Here is a 19,993-nt window from a genome sequence, read left to right on the forward strand (position 1 = left end):
CGCGACAACGCCGAAAGGCATGGGCAGCGGTCGTTCACCAATGCTTGATCGAAGTGCATGGTATCTAACCGAAGGAAGGAGAAACTACAAATTATCTTTAGTGACTTTTTCTTCTATCCCAACGAAACAATGACAGCTTCGATCAAACAAGAGTCAGCTAAAGCTGCCCATAATATCTTTCGTTGTTGTCGCGTACGCTTTGGTGGGACATCACTCGAAACAGCAGTGTAGCTGAGAAATGGGATGAAAATTTGGACTGATAGTCGAGAAATCGCGCAGATTTAACCGATAACTGAGGTTACAGCACCTTATCTAGATCCTCTTTACTTGTTGACCTCAGCTTGATCCAGGGGGAAACGTTTACATTGAAGCCAACCTCGATCCCAGGCTCTCTCAGGACAACGAGATGGGAGACAAAGGAGAGAGACCCTGGGATCGAGGTTGCATTGAAGCGCGCTGATGGTCGCGCTCTCCAAAGAACCCCTGTTGGCCGTGGCAAGGTATGGCTGTCGACCCGGTAGAATTTGGAGGGAAATAATGACCAAAGGGATCGACTGTTAAATTTTGTTTACCTGCCTAATCGTTAAGCCTGTCCAAATGCGTTAAGAGAATGTTAAAGCCGGAAGCCGGTTTCCGAATCTTTAGCCTGTGATCAGCATAAACATTCTCGAAATACCAACACAACGTTTAAAGGGTTCATTTGACTTCTATTTCGGCATGGCTTTTCAACCCTTTTGAAATATACATTCAGCTGATAATTTTCCAAATAGGTTATTTGCCTTCAAGGTCGCTCTGAATTTTCTTCAAGATCCCCAGCATGTAGGGGGACATGGCGTTTGATGCCTTCTTGTTCTTACCTCATCCCCAGGAGCCCCTCTGGTTGAAGCGCGGTGCCCGTTGTGTTCTGGGCCTGTTGCAACGCGCTCTGTTTCTCGCTCTTCACCGACGAAACGCAACGGCGCGTGGGGACGAGTCAGCTCTTGTTCTGTTGTGCTGCGTGCCTGCTCACTAAAGTTACTATTACAAAGAGAATTTTTTTTTTATTTTCCTCTCTTTCCTTACTACACAAGCAGGATTGGTTTGTTGCTATGTCTTGACTTCTACGCTAGTTAACTGTGCTGGTAAAGTTTCTTTCAATTTGAAGGGAACTTTGTACGTCGCTAAAAGACTGTATACAAACAATCACAGATTTTTTAAACGTGAAAAACATCTACTTCGTAGACCGACGCGATTCCGAAGTTGATCTGTTCCTCACCAGAGCGATAATATTTATTTACATCGATCAAGAAGCCGACAATACTCTTAAATAAACTCTTTCATTGTATTTTTACGTCTTGAAGATCTTCACAAGACTATTTTAAGTCTTGACAGAGTGGTTATTTTTTATCCTCGGGTAACAGATGTTGAAGGAAGTTCTGAAGAAGTTGTAGCGCGCTTAAAAGTCCTCCCTGTTTGTTGCGCAGCACATATGCCTTTTGGTACATATCAACAAGCGCCAACAACCTGACAATGAGAAAACAACTTGTCATTGTTATAATCTACATTATAAAATAACTGAGATACTACGCGCGCTCTCATTGGTCGATAGGTGTGTTTAGATGAGAGTATGGAATCTCGATTGTGACGTTTTAGATTCGCGCGTACTTTTGAGAAATATTCTATAAAAACAATCGATACATAGTCTCATCTAAACATTTGGGGGATAGGGAGAACTCTCGAAAGTTATGCACACCCTCGAACCCCCCTCGTGTTTAGATGATGCTATGTAGACAAGGAAAAAGTGCTCTACTGCTTAATAACAGCACAACAGACAATCTGTCATCTATAGATCTTGTGACGAGGAGAAAAATATCTGCAACCTGAACAGCGACCAAACAACTTTAACACAGAGCGTGACACTGCTGGCTAGTCACGAAATCTTGTCACCTGAAAAACGTGACAAAATCAAACCACCAAGCCCCCTTCCCACGAGCCAAAATAGCTTTGCCACTCCCTCCCCTCCTCCCGCTGTGATACTCGATGCTGCCTCATCACACGAAAAGAAGAGGAAAAATAACAACAACAGCAGTAGCAACAACAACAACAAAATAACTCAACAGTGCACGACTGAATTATTCCTTAAAACTTACTTGTTTGCAAGGTCCGTTTTGCTGATAGCCGGTAAATCTTCAAGGGAACCACTCGAGCTCTGTTTTCGGTTTAAAAGCAGCGTGCGGCAAATCCTATGGATAAACCAAGAGTCGCCGTTATAATTACCATAACATCCCTCAGTGATAGGGTAGAAAAGCGTCAATCCTGTATTCGATTTATATGGGGAAGTTACTTTCTATTCAAGTATCTGTTAGGTGGACTGGGTAAAGAGTGGGGGGGGGGGGGGGGGTTAATCAGATATCAACGGAAAATATTATTCTCTTTAAGTTATAAAACGCAAAAAGTCCCCAGCAAGCAGAGTTCGACTAACAGAGAGAAAGGTCTGGCAGGTTTTTGATAGCTTCCTCCTGCCTCAACCAGAGTCTCAGAGGTGTTGGAGTAGAGTTAACATGATAAGTGTCAGATTTCCCGCGACATGATGTTGCATTGTTGAGGTCTCGACTCCCAAACAGTCGTTACTACACTTTCTTAGTCCTTTGTGGTTGAAAGTAGTCCAGGCGAGAAGCTCGAGCTTGCAATTATTTCTCCTCCTTGTGCTTTTCGTTCTCGGGTTTTGAACGAAGCGGACATATTTCTCGCTCAGAGCTCCGCTTATGCAGTTCGATATGTGGGCAAGTCTTCCAGACAGCAAGTTAAGCTTGAAGAAGAAAACAAAAGGAGAAAACATCGCAAACATGACACAAAATGACATCCATTACCTGGTTGTGAATAGTAGTATTTCTACCAATACATCAAGTTCCTTTAAAATATCAGTTTTCTGTTTGCATTTAAGGTCAGCGGCTATAAACGTCTTGTGGCACTGTCGTATTTGTCGCACAGCCCTCTAATGAATGAGAAAAAGAGTAAAAAATTACAACAGTCACACGTAGTAGAAGAATCATGTACAGTTTTGCAGCTTCTAGAAAAACGCCTGCTATAAGAAAATTAACGCTTTAGGATTCTATGCTATCATAGAATCCAGGAAAGCGACCTGTGACAAGATTTAAAAGAAATTAAGTCCAAACTGGGTTCGGTTTCTCGCACAAGTTTCCAGAGCAAACATGTCGTTCATTTGCATCCTGATCATTAATAGCCGAACTGATTTACTAATGGTTATCATTTGTTGAACGATTTTCTGAAAAACTAAACCATAATTTTTGTGTCTCTTTCATCTTGACATAGCAATATGTAGGAGCGTCTGGAAATCGTCCTAAATTATCAACTTAACAACTTGACGTCAGTTTTTTATGCGTCTGTCCTCTTATTGATGATAAATTGCGTCATAACATTATCAAAGTGGCTGTGGTTCCGCAGTAAACGTTGACAATGTTACGACAAAATTTATCATCAATAAGAGGACAGACGCATAAAAAACCTGTCGTCAATTTGTTTCTTACAATAACAAGACCCCAAAATGGTCAAATGGCGGGAATAAATGAGGGGAAAAGACGCCGTAAACTTGCCGTAAGCCAAGATGAATGAAATTTCTTCAAAATGACGCGAACATTGTCAATAGCTTTTCTCGATTTTTGATTGGCTACTTAAAATACTCTAGAACATCTCACTGGTTAAAAAGTTGACAGTTAGATAGCTGAAAATTGAACTTGAAAGCTTGCATAAATTAAAATTTTATCTGTCTGTACTCTTTATTGATGATAAAAATGAGCCAACCAGCGCGCGTGAAATTAGACAGTTATTTAAAAAAAAAAAACAGTTGATGAAGCAAGGCGCCATAATTACGTGCGAGGAACATTTAATAGACCATACTCGTATTCTCGGTATTGGACTGGAACTAGCTTGTAATGGAGGCTCATGCGAGGGAATATCATAAAAAAGAGATTAATGTCATTTGCATGTGAAAAGACTCCCCGCATTAGCCTCACTTGCAAGCTAGTTCCAGTCCGATACCGAAAATACAAATATGGTCTACTGGCTGGAGTACCACTCTATATGATCTCAAAAACATAATTAGATAACCTGTCTTTGTACCTGCAAACTATCCGAAGTAACTTTGTCAATACTGCATGAGCCTTCAGTCTCTAAAATTCGCCACAGCAGCTTGCTGCCCGGAGAATGCGCGACCGGGTGAACTCTTCTGTTGTCAGCGGTGACAAGTGACTCTATGGCGTCATCACTGAGTAAAATCGAGTGTGTTGTACCCAGGTCCATCAGAGCTTGACCAAATGTCCCGGAAGTATCCATAAACACGTGTTGACTTAAAACGTCGGGGAGGGATGTCTTCACAGACGACTAAAAGAGGACAAAAGGTGTTACTTAGTACAATCTCGTAAAAGGACTAAAATAGGTCTTAGTAAACAGACATATCTCGTCAATAACTGGGTCCAAAAAACTTTCCCCAGTCAAGAGATATGTTAATTATTTTGAGCTCTGAAGAAGGCCCTGTTGGCCGCCGGGTTGATCTGCATTACTTTGAATCCCCTATTTTGATTGGTAATCTGCACCTCTCAGTTTTAGGCCGCATAGAGCTAGGGGCATTGTCTGTAATCTTTATTGTTTCGTTTTTAGCCAATTGAAAAGAACCTTGTAAACGCCTTCTGTGTTGGCTGTCGGGAACGTATGTATTCTATCTTACAATATAGCGCCAAACATTTCACATGGAGACAACGTTGCTCTTCAAGATCCATGCAGTGCCTTTGATTGGTGTTTACTTGGCGCGTTAATTCAAAAACAAAAGGATACCTCACGGATTTCACAAAAAAAGATGGCAATTTCCTAAATGGTTTCCATGGTGCAACACAATTTTTGGAAAATCTCGCACCATTTACACGCGCTTCTCAATTTTTCAAACCTACCTACGCTGCAGCCATTTACATCCTCGCCACCGTTATGACTGATGAATCAAGGCAAATTTTAGGGCAAGTTGTCTAAGATTGTTTGGAAATTGTTGCGGCACAACATGAGTTGGTGAGAACATTGTCGTGCGGAACTTACTGTTACCGGCCGCGGAAGGAGAAGTCGAAGTCGTAGGCATACAAGACAAACATACAAAGCAATATGGCGGACAAAACGAACCTCGTGCGTTTATTTTTACCAATAAGTTTAAGGGAAGGAGGGGTGGAGTCGGTTTCTTATCCTCAACATCACCCCAAAATGAACGCGCCTTTCAACGTTTCCGTTGTTGCAATCGTTGCGACACATTCATGGCAAGCCTGACGTATTTTTTTAAGCCTCACAGTGTAAACATCCGCAGAAGAAGTGAACTCACCACATCTGCAGAAGCCTTCCACGCAAATCCGGCACCCGCGAGCAATGCTGGGATACTGACGGTCAGAGGGTTCACGTGACCTGGTAAGGACCAATCACAGATGAGGACACCGAGAGCGCCGCACATGACTGCCGCTTGCACAGCATTGTTCATGACAGAAATACTTTCTTCGGTGTTACCACAAGCACTGTCAAGAAAAACCCAGAATTTAACAATAGAAACTTACTAAATTCACACCTGCATATCTTCCCACTAGAGGGCAATCTTTTTGTCTTGCAGAGAGTCTCGGTATTAATATCGTTTCCTAAAGTTTTGGCGTTTGTTTAGCGAAGAGAAACTAAATTTAACGGCTCACCTGTTCCACGAACTAGTTCCTGGACAAACAAAGAAGCTTACTCTGAAATGGAAGCCAAAAATATATCAATAAATAAACCACTCCTCGACCTGAAACTAAAATACGCAACCGTATTTTTCTATTATACTTTTTTTACCAAAAGAAAAAGCTGGTAAAATACCATTTGCTTCATGTGATCATACTTACCCAGCATCGACTAATGGCTTACAACATTTGAAAAAGTCGTGATCAGCCTAAATATATAAACGAAAAAAAAAAAAACAGTATAAAACTTAAGCCTGAATTATGATTTGTAACATTCAAGTAAATAATCAATAAATCAAGAAGCGATTTAAGGACGTTCTCGCCTTCGAAGGGGGATTTTAAGGCAAAGTTAACCCGGCAGTAACCTCGGGAACATTTATCCCTTTCTATAACCCTTGAAATTACAGAAAATGAGATTCGTTTATGCGTTCGCTTGCTCTTATTATAATTTCTAACCAGATTAGTCCAAAAACAGGGTTTTACACAAAGCGTTCCTCGTACGTTTTGCGATTTCTTTTTTCCAAAGTTAATGGGAAGAAATGGTTAAGAAGCCTGTTAAACATCAAAGAAGCAAAGTTAACAAACAGGCTAAGATTTATGTTGGAAGGTCCTTGACCCTGCACATCTTTTGTTTTATGCTCATAGACTATGCATCAATTACATAATCGCAATGCTTCTATTGATTAGTGATACGAGTACACATAACCACCTTTTGTATTTTGTCAGGTTTTGTGCAGGGTCAACCCCCAAAAAAGTAAACAAAAACATACAACAAAGAACTTCAAGTGCCAGGTTTCATAACCATTTCCCTCTATTAACTATGGTTTTTCAAACTGACAGAACGAATCAAAATTACGACAGCAGTCCACTAAACTAAAATCTGAGCGCGGTTATTGATGTTTGTCTATTGACAATGTTCTGTTATCTAGCAACCATGACTGACAGCAAATTTATAGGCCAACAGTGTCTCATCGACCTGTCGCTTCTCTTTTCAGTAACAAAAAAGAGATTGAAAACACCGTAAACTATGGCTATCACAGCGAAAGAGAAGGAATACCGTATTGCCATATTCCATGGCTATGACTCCAGGGGGGAGATTCCACAACTGTTCAGGGTCATCATGAAGAGCGTTAGCCCAGAACTGAAGCGTGCGTCCGTGTCTCGAACATGATCGGTGCACGGAACGTAGATGGCTCATGTAAACCTCGTCCGCCCCCTTCGCCTACAAAAGAATAACCAGAAGCTTAAATTACTGGCCGAATTGGACAGGACAAAAAAGAAAAAGAAAATTTCGTGTACCGAACTCGGGAAAGACAAATTAGAATCAGCGAGAATATTACCTGTGCTATGACGTGTGATTTTCCTTTTCCAAATTCTGGCGCCATGTCCAAGCCAGCGTGAACAAACCTGAACGAAATGAAGTGTGCAGAATTACAAAATAACTTGTTAGAAACTGTTATAAAAGAAAGAGAGCTAAGGCCTTAGTCAACAATGTTTAAGAATGGCGAGAGATTGAGTACAAAAAAAGAAAATATAAAATATACCCAGCCAATCAGATGCAAAACAGAGCAACAATGATTTGGCCTGGGGCCACTTTTCCCGCCCTTTTCACCAATAACTATATAGACTACCAGTTCTGACTGGCTAATTTTAATTCCTGCATAGCACTTACAGCCGACGTGATTGGTTTAAAATTCAAGACGTTCGTAAGAAAAACGTCCAAAGTTATTTACCTTGCGGATGAAAAACAGGGAAACGCTTGCGCATGAAGGCCTAGAACCAGATTGATGCTTTCTTCGTTTGTTGGGCAGAGACAGGATGAAACTCTGTTAAACAACGTAATGGATACATTTAGTTGAGATTTAAGGAGAAATTGGTTTCTGTACTCGAATTACGTCCACCTTTATTTTTTACAGGGTGGTTACTAGCTAATGTTAAGGCACATCTAGACTTGCCACAAGTCGACTTCTACTTCTATAAAATGAGCGACAAGCGAGGAAGCGGACTCTGAGAAAGTCTAAGGCACTCCTCGCACTTTTCGCTTGAACTGAAGACCTCCCTCCTGCAGCTCAGGGATGTGGGGACAAGAGAGACTTTAAGAACGAAGTTGCTCTTGATTGCGTTTGCTTGATTCATCACGCATGTCACAAAATGCAATGATAACGCTCGCAAGATATAACAATTTCATGTGAGAGCCCCTTGTACACTTGCATTGGAGCGAAATACGAGTGCTACACATTTTAAAGTTGTCCATTTAAGACGAGGCTTACCTTTCCTGACGTGGATCAAATTCAACTTCTTCTTCAGCTAAGTGTTTATACGACTTAAACTTCAACCTGAGAAGGATAATAAATACTTGCAGTAAATATCGATGCTTGTAATTCATAAACTTAGAAAAATCCCAAACACATTCCATCAATGATACAGCCGTTTACTAGTAAACTTCTACTGTTTGGCCATGCAACGCACTTATAAACCTGTGTGTAACATGGTAGAAATGACAGATGTAACGCTACAAATTCCACGCTTCAACGGGATTCGCACACAAGCCTTGCGCAAGACCGATACGATGCTATATCACCCTAGCGCTGAAGTGTTAGTCGAAGCGGACAAGTTCTATACCAAGTCACACAGATGAATGAATCAGTTGAAGCAATGTCCTTAGTGGCACTCCTCATACTATAAAAATTGTATAGCCCTTCCTTACTCGATCTACAGTTCAACTAGGTAACAGTTCTATACTTACCATTGACTGAAGTCAGACAAGCTTTCAATATGAGGCACAAGCTCAATGTATCTTCTTCTACAATAACTGTCTATCTTGATGATATCACTGCAACAATGAAAATACAAAAAGAGAATGAGGTTATCAGGACTTTACAGGTTATCCTCCCTTCCAAATACGAGACCAGAAACCTTAAATCCTTCCCGAAACCAAGGCCCAACTTCCGTTTCGCTCGACATAAAAAGCTCCTCAAAGGGCTTCTCAACAAAAAACACACCCGGGATTATTTGTGGAGTATTACGGAATGCCCAGTCCCACGACATAAACAGATAAATTAGAATATCACATAGCTTTTCCCGTCAGTTGCTTCAGATGCCTCAGACGCATCACAAAACAAATTGCCAACTAGATGCTTTTTTCTTTACTACGGGGGTTATTTAACAATTAGACCCGTAGCCCGCAAGGGCTACAGGTTAATAGCCCGTGAGGCGATGCCGAATGGGCTATAGACCCGTGGCCCTTAAGGGCGAAGGGTCTAATTGTTTTAGTATCACCCAACTAGTCGGACAGAAAAGGCAATAATAAAGTTAGCAAATGCAAGTTGAAGAAATATTTATTTGGGAATAAAACGAAAGAAAACGTCACGCTCGATTGCGCCAATTTCGCTACTCGAGGACTATTACTAATAGTCCTCTAGTAGCGTAGCCAATCAAAATGCAGGATTTGCATTAGTCCACTAGTTGGGTGATACTAAAACACTATATTCATTAATCTTATAACAAACTAAATAAATAAACTTGGTCAACAGACCAGATTCGTATTCTCGGTACTGGACTGGAAATGACTTGGAACTGAGGCTAATGCAGGAAGTCTTTTCACATGCAAATGACATTAATCTCTTTTTAATGATATTCACCCGCATGATCCTTGCTTGCAAGTTAGTTCCAGTCTAATACCGAGAATACGAAAATAGTCTATTGACAGTGTACCTTGCACTGTAGGGAGTGGCATTCCGCCAAACTGTCTCGTGTCCAGTGAAGGAGAATGTGTTTTGCATGTACAATTGTAGCTGGTTGATTTTCATGGCAGATAGAACGTCAATGAGGGCAAACACCGTTTCCTGAGCGAGAGAAAACGTTAAAATGTGATGTGTTACACTCAATCTGGCATAATGTGCTTTAAAGAGTATGCCACATAGTTCAAAACCTTGAAAAACTTCAGAATAATGACAGTAAAAATACAGATAGAAAGCTCAGATACTTGTGTTCCCCCGGCATAGAAGACACCGGGGGGTGGGGGAAATTCCATATATACGGGACTGGGATGCTCATTGTATCTTTTAGGAGTTAAAAAGCGGTTTTGATACCTCCTAGGGTGATGGGCCTCAAAAGGTCCACAGCGGGAGCCTTTGCAGTACCTTGTAGGGTATTGAGCCGAAAAAAAAAAAATGACAGGAGATAATGTGTTGTTTTAGAATTGTTAGCTCTTAGGGGTGACAAGAAATTCAAGTCACGCCCTCAAAACAGCATCTTAGTACCTCTTAGGGGTTATTTTCACAATTTCCAACAAGCACCCCTGTCCTTTTTATATGGGAGTGCCCCCCCTGGGAGAACACAACGAATTTGTTTCATATAAGTTGTATCTTGCTGAAAACAGTACAAGTTACCTTCAGTGGCTACATTCCAACACAGAAACATTTGAGTTCATTTTAGAACTTGTTTAGATTACACATAACTTCTGTTTACCCAGTCAGCCATTCATTCTACTAAAGCGTATTCACTTACCAGGGTCGGAATGCGACCTGATGACACATCCCATAATACTCCTCTGAACTTTAAGTCTGGCCAGTCATTTATCTGAAATAAACAAAGTAACACAAGGAAGGCTGTTACAAAATAGAGCAATCAGTCAATCGATCAATCAATCAATATGTCAATTGATCAATCAGTCAATCAGACAAGCACTCAATCAATAATAACCAAAATACTCATGGCTAGGGTGATGGATAGTGTTAAAGATTATTTTTCTCTTCCCCATTTTTTTAGAAAATAGGCTTTTTTTGTGAGAGCAAACCACAAATTATGTTTACCGGAAGTTACAAGTTACATGTGGAATGATTGGGTGACATATTGTTAAAGTTGCAATAAAGTTCCCAGATTTTGGGGAAGAGCGCTTATGCCATGGAGAATTTGTTGAGTGGTTTATTTTCTTTGTCATAGCTGTCTTAGGGAAATTTCCGGAGTTTTTTGGAGTGTCAAAAAGAAAATTATAAGAACTTAACAAGAAACAGATAGTGTTACCTGTATCTGTGGTATTCCCTTGCCATGGAAAAGTCGAAAGATCTGAAGCAAAGTGTTTACAGCATACCACATGCCTGGCAGGTCACTGGCAGTTAAAACAACCTGTTTGGTAATAATTAACAGATTAAATATCATGCATGATCCCTCCATTCTCCTCATCAAGGGATAGTATAACCACTCCAGACAAGATTGGAGTCTTGCATCTCTCCTTCTAAATTCCTTGTTACGGCTGGAGTAAAGACCACAACAGAGACTAACAAGAGGTTGGTTACACACATACTCACTTACAAGATTGAACTGCAATCACCCAAAATAATATGTTCAAGAATATAACTTGAGAATTTAATTTGAAAATGAATGAATGGGTTAATATCCACCAGACCAAGAAAAGATCAAGTACCTTTATAGTTGAAATGTTGATTCTATAACTCTCTGACTTGTTAAATGAGTGTGGACACACATGACATTCGATACTGCTGGCAACACTTCCTCTCTTCACAGATGCTATCAAACAAGGACAAAACACAAATCAGCACAGCGCCAGAGACATAAAGGTCTAACTGACATCCAGAGGTCCATGTTTTCTTTTTATAAGGGAAGCAAGACTAATTAAAAGCTCTTTGGGCATGAAGTGGATCAGTAGCCTGGTGTTTATCTCTAGGCCTCTTGATTGAGAAGACTCCAGTGCACTTGCAATTCGACCACCAAACCCACTAAAATTATAACAATGCATCTCTCCACTTGACTCTATAAAGTTAAATGTATCCATTGGCAACCTGATGGGCTTACTTGATGTAATGCTGGGGAAAATTAGCCTCGTACATAAACATTCCCTTTTGGTAGAAGAACATGTCAAGAACATCACTGTAGGAGACAGCCGGCTTTAACCAATTAATGACCAGAATTTTCAATGTGGCCATGAATCATGAATCTGAATGTGAGGCAGCATTTTCAAGGGATAAAAATACTTTTAAAACACTCCAGTTTTACCTTCTCCCACAACCTTCAGATCCAGGGTGTAACCAACTTGTTCAAAACTTTCATTCACAGTGTTCCAAATCTCACAAATTTCCTGAAAATGATCTAGGATAAACCGTGAAAGGTAATTTGTAACTACACACGATTCCCTCCTTGAAGGTTAAAAAGAGAGTTAGAACAAGTGAAAAGAATGCATGCATTGTGTCACAGTCAACAACTTAAACTGAATTCTAATATTTACCTAAGTTTTTAAAGTAAAATGATTCAAACATGGGTAAAAAGTGAAGAACAGATTCCAAAAAAGATACTGGTGGTCATCTGTTGGCCAACTTTCAATGGCCATTAGTTGGTTGTGTGGATGAGAAATAACCCACTTCTTTCTGCTACTGTTTGGTGGAGGTAGTTTTGAATTTTGTAATTGTAAATGTTTGTGCCAAATTCCCACATCACTGATGTCAAATCTCATCTCAACTAAAAATAACACTGCGACATCTAAGAAAAAGTCTTGAAATCTTGATCAAAAAAGACATGCATTGTACTGTACTTGTATTTTCATTTCAATCTACAGTAAACACCTGTGTATGAGAACCTAGGTTTTTCAAGTTAGCCTCCATAGGTTCTTATATAAATGGTGTTTACTGTGAAATTAGGCCACCTATGTTCTTAATTTATTTTTTAACTTGTACCCATGGGTCTGGCCTTTATATTAAATCATTCACAGTATAGTATTATGGTCCCATACCACTACCAATGCTCTGGCTAGTTTCTGTTTACCTTTTTTTATATCACATGTGATGTACTGTATTGTATTTGAAAAAACTCTATATTTTGATAAGAACGTGTAATGAGATTTTAGCCTAGAATGGTTCTTATGTGAAGGATGCTTAACAGGGAAATTTTAGCCTAACAAGTTCTTAAATGTAAGGTTCTTATATGCAGGTTTTTACTGCATTCAATAACAGTTCAACACTTGTTTTCAGCAAAACAGTTTTAAGTCACTTGCCAACCAAAGTTCTTTCCATTTTTTCCCATCATGACTGGCTCCCTTACCTGATTGCAAGTCCCTGAATAACACAACAGGAAGGACAGATGTCGGGAAAAACCTGGTACCCTTAATCTGAGTGATCCTCTGAGGGTGTGGCCATACATGAAGAAATGTTGGGTCCAGAGGCTCACTGTTGGCAGGTGGGGTCATTCCTGTCAGCATCTGTAGATGGGACTTGGAAGATGGTGTGGACAGTAGAGAAGAGGCTGTGCTTGCTGGAGTTAGTGCTAGAATACTCATCTCAGTTGGAAGTGACTCTGTGGCCGGGAAGGATTCAAAATTTTAAAAAGAGAAACATCATTTAAACTGGTAATAGTTTTTAAAAACACCCTTACAGTATTGGCATAAATGCAGTGTGTGTGGTTACAGAGGTGTCTGCCTATTCATGGGAGGTGTTTGTTACTAGGAGTTATAGCCATCCAGTCATCTATGATTGAATGCCTATTAACAGTAGAAGAACATGGTGAAAACCATTGAGATTACAAGAGCAAAGTCCCTGGTTGGACAGCATAACTTGAGATAGTGCCTGCCTATGGGAGATGTTGGTAGTTGGTGGATCGGAAGATGCTTGATGGAGCATGAGGTGAAGATAGCTGGACAATGGACAAGTTCTTTTCTTATTGTGTGTTTATGGACCTCAACATAAAAACTCCAAAAAAGAATGAGCCCAATATCCACTCATCTTGACTGGACAAGTTTTATCAGTAAAGGAGTTGCATGTATTTAATAAATGATTTAATAAAAGTAGTTTTAATAATACAATTTCCTTGCAGAAAGCAGCATGCTATCTTGGACAGGCAAGATAGCCTCATATTGCCTGCTCAGATAGCCAATCACAGTGAAGGATTTGTTTCATTTCAAATTTGTTACAGCCAACTTTTGGATTGCCCCTAGCAGAGAAGGATAATGGAAGGAGAGCCATAACAGCGTTGAATGCACAGTTTCTAAATGGCTATGGGAGACTAAATCTTTGATATAATGCATCTGAATGGATACCTGAATCCATAGCTTGTTGATTGGTTGTTCCATTGGTAACAGGCTTGGTTTCTTTGATGATGGGTGAAGTGAGTAATTGTTTCATTTCCTCAGTGCAGACTAAGTCCATTGCTGTCTTCCCTTTGCAAGCTCTAAATGAAAATAAATTAATTAATGAATAAACCACTGCCTGACTGATTGAAAAAATGAACAATAAATTAAACAGTTACATGCACTCTGTCTGTCAAATCTGTATTAAAGTAAGCATCTATTTTTTAAGTGTAAAGAAGCCAAGGTCCCAAAATTTAATTCTGAAAATATTATTTGGTGTATGTTATACCTCCTTTAAGCTGACATGTACACCAAAAAAGTGGCTGACATGATTGTTTCTAATGTTTAAAACCTGTGATCAGATTTCGTTACCAACCAGGCCTGATTACCAGCCAAGAAAATAATCAGACAAGGCTTTAAGATGAACAAGACTTTGCTGTTGGTAATATTGTGGCCATCATGCAAAGAAGGAGCTCTTGCTGGTCATCAGTAAAATTGTACTGATAACTTGAATCAAATACGCAAAGCTTCAACAACTGAAGCTGTGATCCTTGACAAAACAATTTCTCCATGTTTTCACAAAATCTATATGAAACCTTACCCCTCTTTAGCTTTAATATCTGATGTAGCTCCATATTCAAGTAGTATTTTAGCAATATCGATGTCTCCTCTGTTGACGGCATCATGAAGAGGGGTTATTCCAGCTTTGTTGGTAATGTTGACTGTAGCTTCATTTTCTGAATTAAAAAATTAAATAAGTCCAAAAAAGCAATAATGGTAGGTTGGTACAGCAATTTAATTCCTGTCTCATCCTATTGTTGCTTCATGGAGTATTAGATTAAATTAATGTTAATTAGACCACCGATGGGTTGGTGGAAATTTTACATAGAGTCCAATAGGATCTGAAGTTACTGTAAGATCTTGGGTCAGATCCTGTGTGATCTTACAGCTAGGATCTTACACTGTACATGTATGTAAGATTTTAACCAGGATAGTGATTGAATGGTGCATAACATAAGCCTTGGAGTTTTATCAATCTTCAATACAAAATGACTATGATCCTCTTCAGTCCAATTCGGAACACAGTCACTGTGACAGTAATAATGCGTGGTTCCAGAATAATTATATCCATACCCACCCCAGGGAGGGTTTTGGAAATTCCAAAGGGGAGAGCCTGAAAAGACAAAATCTTTAAAGGCAAGTATCAAACAAAAACTGGAATTTCCAGGGAGATTGGGCTGGGATGGGGGAGGGGGGGGGGGGGGGGTAGAACTGTATCAGTTTTTCAAAGACAATTGATAGGAGAATCAAAGAGTTGACAATTCTGAAAGAACACTATAAAACTCCACTTTAATTCTTACCACAAAGAAGCTTAACAATGTCAGCATTCCCATAGCTAGCAGCCCAATGAAGTGCTTTGTTATCACTCGCTGCGCCATCACCAGCATTCACACTGACTCCTGCCTTCAACAACTTACGCACCCTGGGTACACTGAAGATTATGCAAAATAACATGTACGTTGATTTCATGTAACTTGCGAGTGAAATGGAACTTACAACATACAGCGTATGTAGTAATTCCAGGCTGCATCATTGACATTTATTCAATGGCAAAAATAGTATCATCATAGTATACTGCAGAAATTATCTTATTAAATATCACCTGTAACATGTTAACTTACTAAACAAAATTGCACTTTCAAGACCATGACTGTTTAACATGAGTGTCAAAAATTGGCTTGAAGGTTCAATTCCTTCAATTCTTCAGTTCAAAACACTCCAGCTATTTCCCTTGCCTTACATTGTTGGCAAAAACAATTGAATTTTGAAGTGCTACTATGCAAAAGGACATGTTTTGTCAACACCTCACAAAAATGCTGGCGAAGAATTGAGGGAGGGCAGGTGATAACCAATGCTGGACTAGCATGATCCATGAGCTAGCTCTGCATCACTTCTGTCATTCGATTGCAACTGGTCGGAGCTAACCGCAGCTGGTTTCTTCCATCATCTCTACTTATAATATTGATAGTCATTGTTAATAATAATAAACTATAACTGTTATTTCTAAAAGCAACATTGTCACTTACTTTGAGTTAGCAGCAGCTTGCAGTAGTTCCTCATTATAAACTCCTAGGATTGCCTTCTCTGTACAGTAATCAAACGCTGTGGCTCCTTCACTATTAGGAATGGTTGGATCAGATCCGGCTGCTAACAGAGCACGTACTGCATCTGTATAACCAAGCTACAGCAAGCAAAGATGAATTAGCTTTAGTTAGTGATAAGCATTTATTGACAAAGTTTGATTTTAATAAGATTAGAGTGTTTGAGAATTCATGTAATCTACTCCTTTGACATGGTGTGAGTTTATTCTATTATTTAGAACTGATATTTGTCCCCCTTAGTGTTCTTGCATTCATTCCTCAACTAGAACTCTCTGTGTTTTTTTTTTATAACATTTGACACAAAACAATACACAATGGAAACCCTGTTAATAAGACCTCTTTTGGGCCATAACATAATTGTATAAGTGGCAATTATAATATTGTATTTAAAGGGTTCTTTAATAAAGAAAATGAGTGACAAGCATTTTTTCAGGCCAACAAAGGTGGCTTAAATATTATTGAGTTGGTCATAACATGGGGTCCACTATGGGCATGTTTCTTAAGCCTAGTTCACACTTAGTGAAATAGGGAAATAAACATAAGAGGGCTGTTATGTCATTATGTGTTAAAAGCGGTGTGAACATCCTGACATAATGATATAATGGCATAATTGCAATATAACAGCATGAACATAATGACATACAGAAAAAACAAACAGTGATATTAATTTCCTTATGTCTTTATATCGATGTTCACATTACCGACATAATTAGTAACAGCAGGAGGTGTTTCCTCTAGGCTAACAAAATTTCAACTGGTTGATAAAGTGTAAGTATGTATGTTGTTATATCATCAAGTCATTGTGTTGCTAGTGTGAATCAGGCATAAGGGAAAATCCAAGATTGGATTCTTGAATACAAAAATGGATCACTTTTGCATTTCTTTACTAAACAAATTAATCCAAGATCACTCAGATCATGGGGCATCAAAGGAACCAAAGAATCCTTGGATTCTTTAGTTCCTTTGATGCAATATGATCAGAGTGATTTTGAATTAATCTGTTTAGTTAAGAAATATAAAATCTGCTTTTGGTCTTGGATTTTCCCAAAGAAATGCACCTTTTGTCTGACTTTGACTTTTCAAGGTAATCTTTGCCTGGACTTGTCAATTTCCACAGTCAAGCAGATTTTTGTGAAAGTGTACAGATTACATTCTGTGATTCAAAGTTAATCCTGGTTTGAAATAATTTTTTCAGATTATGATGATAAATATCAAGCTGTAAAAACCAAAATAATTTTATAAGCCAACTGGTTGAAAAATTTGGAACCAAAGAAAAACTTAAACCACAAAATACATGTCCAATAATGTACTTAGCAAATCAGTAAAAATGAACTTCATATGTACATGTACCATGACTTAAACAAATTATTTCTACAGTACCTGAGTTGAGAAAATGAGACTTACCTTGGTTGCAAGATGAAGACATGTGCCCGCATCATTATCGACATAGTTCATCATCATTTTCAGAATATCATAAGGATCGTCATACTCATCATAATAAAACTGCTTCGGAACACCTAGCTGAGCCTCTTCTTCCTCATCATCACCAAATAGGCCATCTTCTTCCCTGTCTATTAAAAAAAATACAAAACATTCAAGCATTGTAAAATAAAACATGTGCACATCATACCTAAACATGCATATGAATCTGAGTTGGATCTAAAGGAGCCCAAACCTCCTTTTTGTTGAAAACATAATGTAGACCTGAAGGGTTTAAAAAAACTTTCAGCCTCTCCCCTCCATATTTGTAGCAAACGTTGCCCCACTGCACCCCCCTACCAATTCTTTTGAGTGTCTTCAGATTTGCCACTTTGAACCAGGAAAATAATTTTTAATTATTGATTGTACATTAACCTTTTCATACTCTGTAAATATTCAGACCCCAGTTCTGGACACACATGAAACGCTTTCAAAAAAGCTTGAATTACACAACAACTATCGTGTAAAGAAAACTCGGGTAAAGTTCATAATCAGGGATACTAAGAAAAACAAATATTGTCACACTTTTCAGTTTGCTCTCTACGTTTAACTTCATAATTCACGCAAAAAAAAATCAGAACAATTTAAGTTAAGTTTACATATACAGACTCCGAAGCTTTCTTTTGTGTGTGGCTGACAGCTGCCAACATCTAGTACATATTACGTACAAAAGAGTAAACCCTGAGAGTCTTGAAAGAATATACTCCGTTTTAAGAATTTTCAGTCGAATGTTGGCTGCAGCAAAATACAAAACACTTGATTTCAAAATTACTAGGCCGTGGATGGAATAAAAAAGAGCAATTTCCTCAGCTTACATTCCGCAGCTGTCGAGAGAATGCTTCGAATGATGTCTGTTCGACCAAGAAGTATGGCCGATCTGAGGTTGGAGACACTCTCTTTCAAAGCTTCCTCATCGTCCATCATCTTCCTGGTTGTTGAAGAGTTCTTTATCGCATGTAACCTTCACATAAATAAGGACGTAACACAAAATATATTATCGAGTTTTTGCCACGTTCGAGCTGTACGCGCCTGCACTGCACAAACCGGCCGGCGGCGATCATCGACTCCTTCATATAAATTGACCAAAAATTCCCAGGTTTAAAATGTGCTAAGTCTGCTAATGTTGCTGTCACGAAAAATTTGTCACGAAATTTCGTTATTTTGCCTTTCTTGACTTTTCATTGTCCGTGGATGACCTGTTTCCAAAAAGAAGGCCGAATAAGCTTATTGTAATGGCTCAGAAAGACCAATTCTGAGTTAAAGGGGTACGGTCAGAAAGAAGAGTGGGCGTGATTCGTGACAATGAAAACTTTCCTGTATGGTATTAGCCTGCATAGTAAGTGTTCCACACCAAAAACTTTTTCCGCATTCTGGCCGCGTGCAAATTGAAGTGAGAGCAAAAAATATCAACGAAGCAGGGGGTATGGTCCGCTGGTGAACCTCGCCTGCGGCTCGGCCCGTCAAAGCCTCGTGGATCACAGCAGCTACTTTGACAATGTTATGACGTTGTCATGAGTAACAGGAGAGACGCATAAAAAACTGGCGTTAATTTGTTACATTGATGTTGATTTATGTCGCGTAGATTTACTCATACAATACATTCCAAAAGACGTCACATCCCAAAATTCAACTAGAAAGGTGTTTTTTGCATAAACAGGTTTATATACAAGCTGGGCGAATAATAATTTTTACATCATATAGACCCTTTTCATAAATGGCTGCCAATTATAAATTCTTTTGTAAGTATTAAAATTAGCCTGACTAACCTCGTTCTTGAGTTGACAATTCAAAAGAATTTTTACTTCCAAACGGGTTTAGTGAGGCTAATTTAAATACATACAAAAGAGTTTTAAATTGGCAGCCATTTATGAAAAGGGTCTATTGTCTACCGATAAAAAAACAAAACAAAACAAAACAAAACAAACAAAAAAACAAGAAAAGAGAAAAAAATATATCCTCCTCCCCGGCGGGGAATCGAACCCCGGTCTCCCGCGTGACAGGCGGGGATACTCACCACTATACTACCGAGGATGTGACACTAACTTTGTAATTTTGTAAAACCATATCAAAACTGCTCCAGGAGTTTACCGACATTTACATGGCCTTTCTCAATTCAGTTATTTTAAATTAAATCTCTAGGAACATATTTACACGTAACCGAAGAATGTTTGGTGATATAAATAAGACCTGCTAGTATTATAAGTTTTGTTGTTCTATTATTCAATTCGTGTTGCGCCGGTCTTTCTCTTTTCATGGGTTTACATTTTTAGTATAACCCATAAAGCTGAATTTTGTGAAAGTTAAGGTTACTTTTTTAAGTTCAAGTTCCGAGCCTTGCTTCACCAGGATTATACTAATCAACTTTGTCGTAATGGATGTTGTTACTGAAACAGGTAGGGTAGTAGAGTTTTTCCTTTGACTCAGAGCGATTTTTTTGCCTAGTGTGATGCGCGATACCGGGAACTTTGCTTTTTCCGGATCGCGGAAAAAAAAAAAAAGAATGAAACCATCTCACAATCACTGAAGGAAAACGTTGTGAGCAT

The 19,993-nt window shown here is 39.1% G+C and overlaps 1 protein-coding gene and 1 non-coding gene across 2 annotated transcripts; both read right to left on the reverse strand.

The window, feature by feature from the left end:
• Nucleotides 1-1,020: 1,020 nt before the first annotated feature.
• LOC110044698 (uncharacterized) lies at nt 1,021-18,500 on the reverse strand. The gene is made up of 24 exons (XM_089290951.1): nt 18,266-18,500; nt 17,376-17,542; nt 15,897-16,051; nt 15,171-15,301; nt 14,411-14,546; nt 13,780-13,910; nt 12,789-13,040; nt 11,751-11,843; nt 11,161-11,264; nt 10,761-10,862; nt 10,245-10,316; nt 9,450-9,580; nt 8,482-8,568; nt 8,006-8,071; nt 7,469-7,561; nt 7,076-7,142; nt 6,793-6,957; nt 5,898-5,944; nt 5,712-5,753; nt 5,357-5,543; nt 4,120-4,380; nt 2,850-2,974; nt 2,130-2,222; nt 1,021-1,503 (listed from the first exon to the last, which is right to left on the reverse strand). Exons 1-24 carry the CDS (start codon nt 18,372-18,374, stop codon nt 1,377-1,379), a joined length of 2,943 nt encoding a protein of 980 aa, XP_089147077.1. The 5' UTR covers nt 18,375-18,500; the 3' UTR covers nt 1,021-1,376.
• Nucleotides 18,501-19,409: 909 nt separating this feature from the next.
• On the reverse strand, nt 19,410-19,481 carry Trnad-guc (transfer RNA aspartic acid (anticodon GUC)). The gene has a single exon. It is a non-coding gene; the product is annotated as a tRNA-Asp (tRNA).
• Nucleotides 19,482-19,993: the final 512 nt, after the last annotated feature.

This window comes from Orbicella faveolata, unplaced genomic scaffold (assembly GCF_042242905.1).
Source record: "Orbicella faveolata isolate gen_17 unplaced genomic scaffold, um_ofav_v1 contig_24, whole genome shotgun sequence".
NCBI lineage: Eukaryota > Metazoa > Cnidaria > Anthozoa > Scleractinia > Merulinidae > Orbicella > Orbicella faveolata.

Bases quoted from the DNA above. Each gene is read 5' to 3' on its own strand.
- LOC110044698 (XM_089290951.1), bottom strand. From the start codon at position 18,374: ATGATGGACGATGAGGAAGCTTTGAAAGAGAGTGTCTCCAACCTCAGA. The intron at 11,844-12,788 runs GTAAGGGAGCCA...GGTTTATCCTAG, and splicing joins ATTCAGGGACTTGCAATCAG to ATCATTTTCAGGAAATTTGT. The intron at 6,958-7,075 runs GTAATATTCTCG...ATTCTTTTGTAG, and splicing joins AATCACACGTCATAGCACAG to GCGAAGGGGGCGGACGAGGT.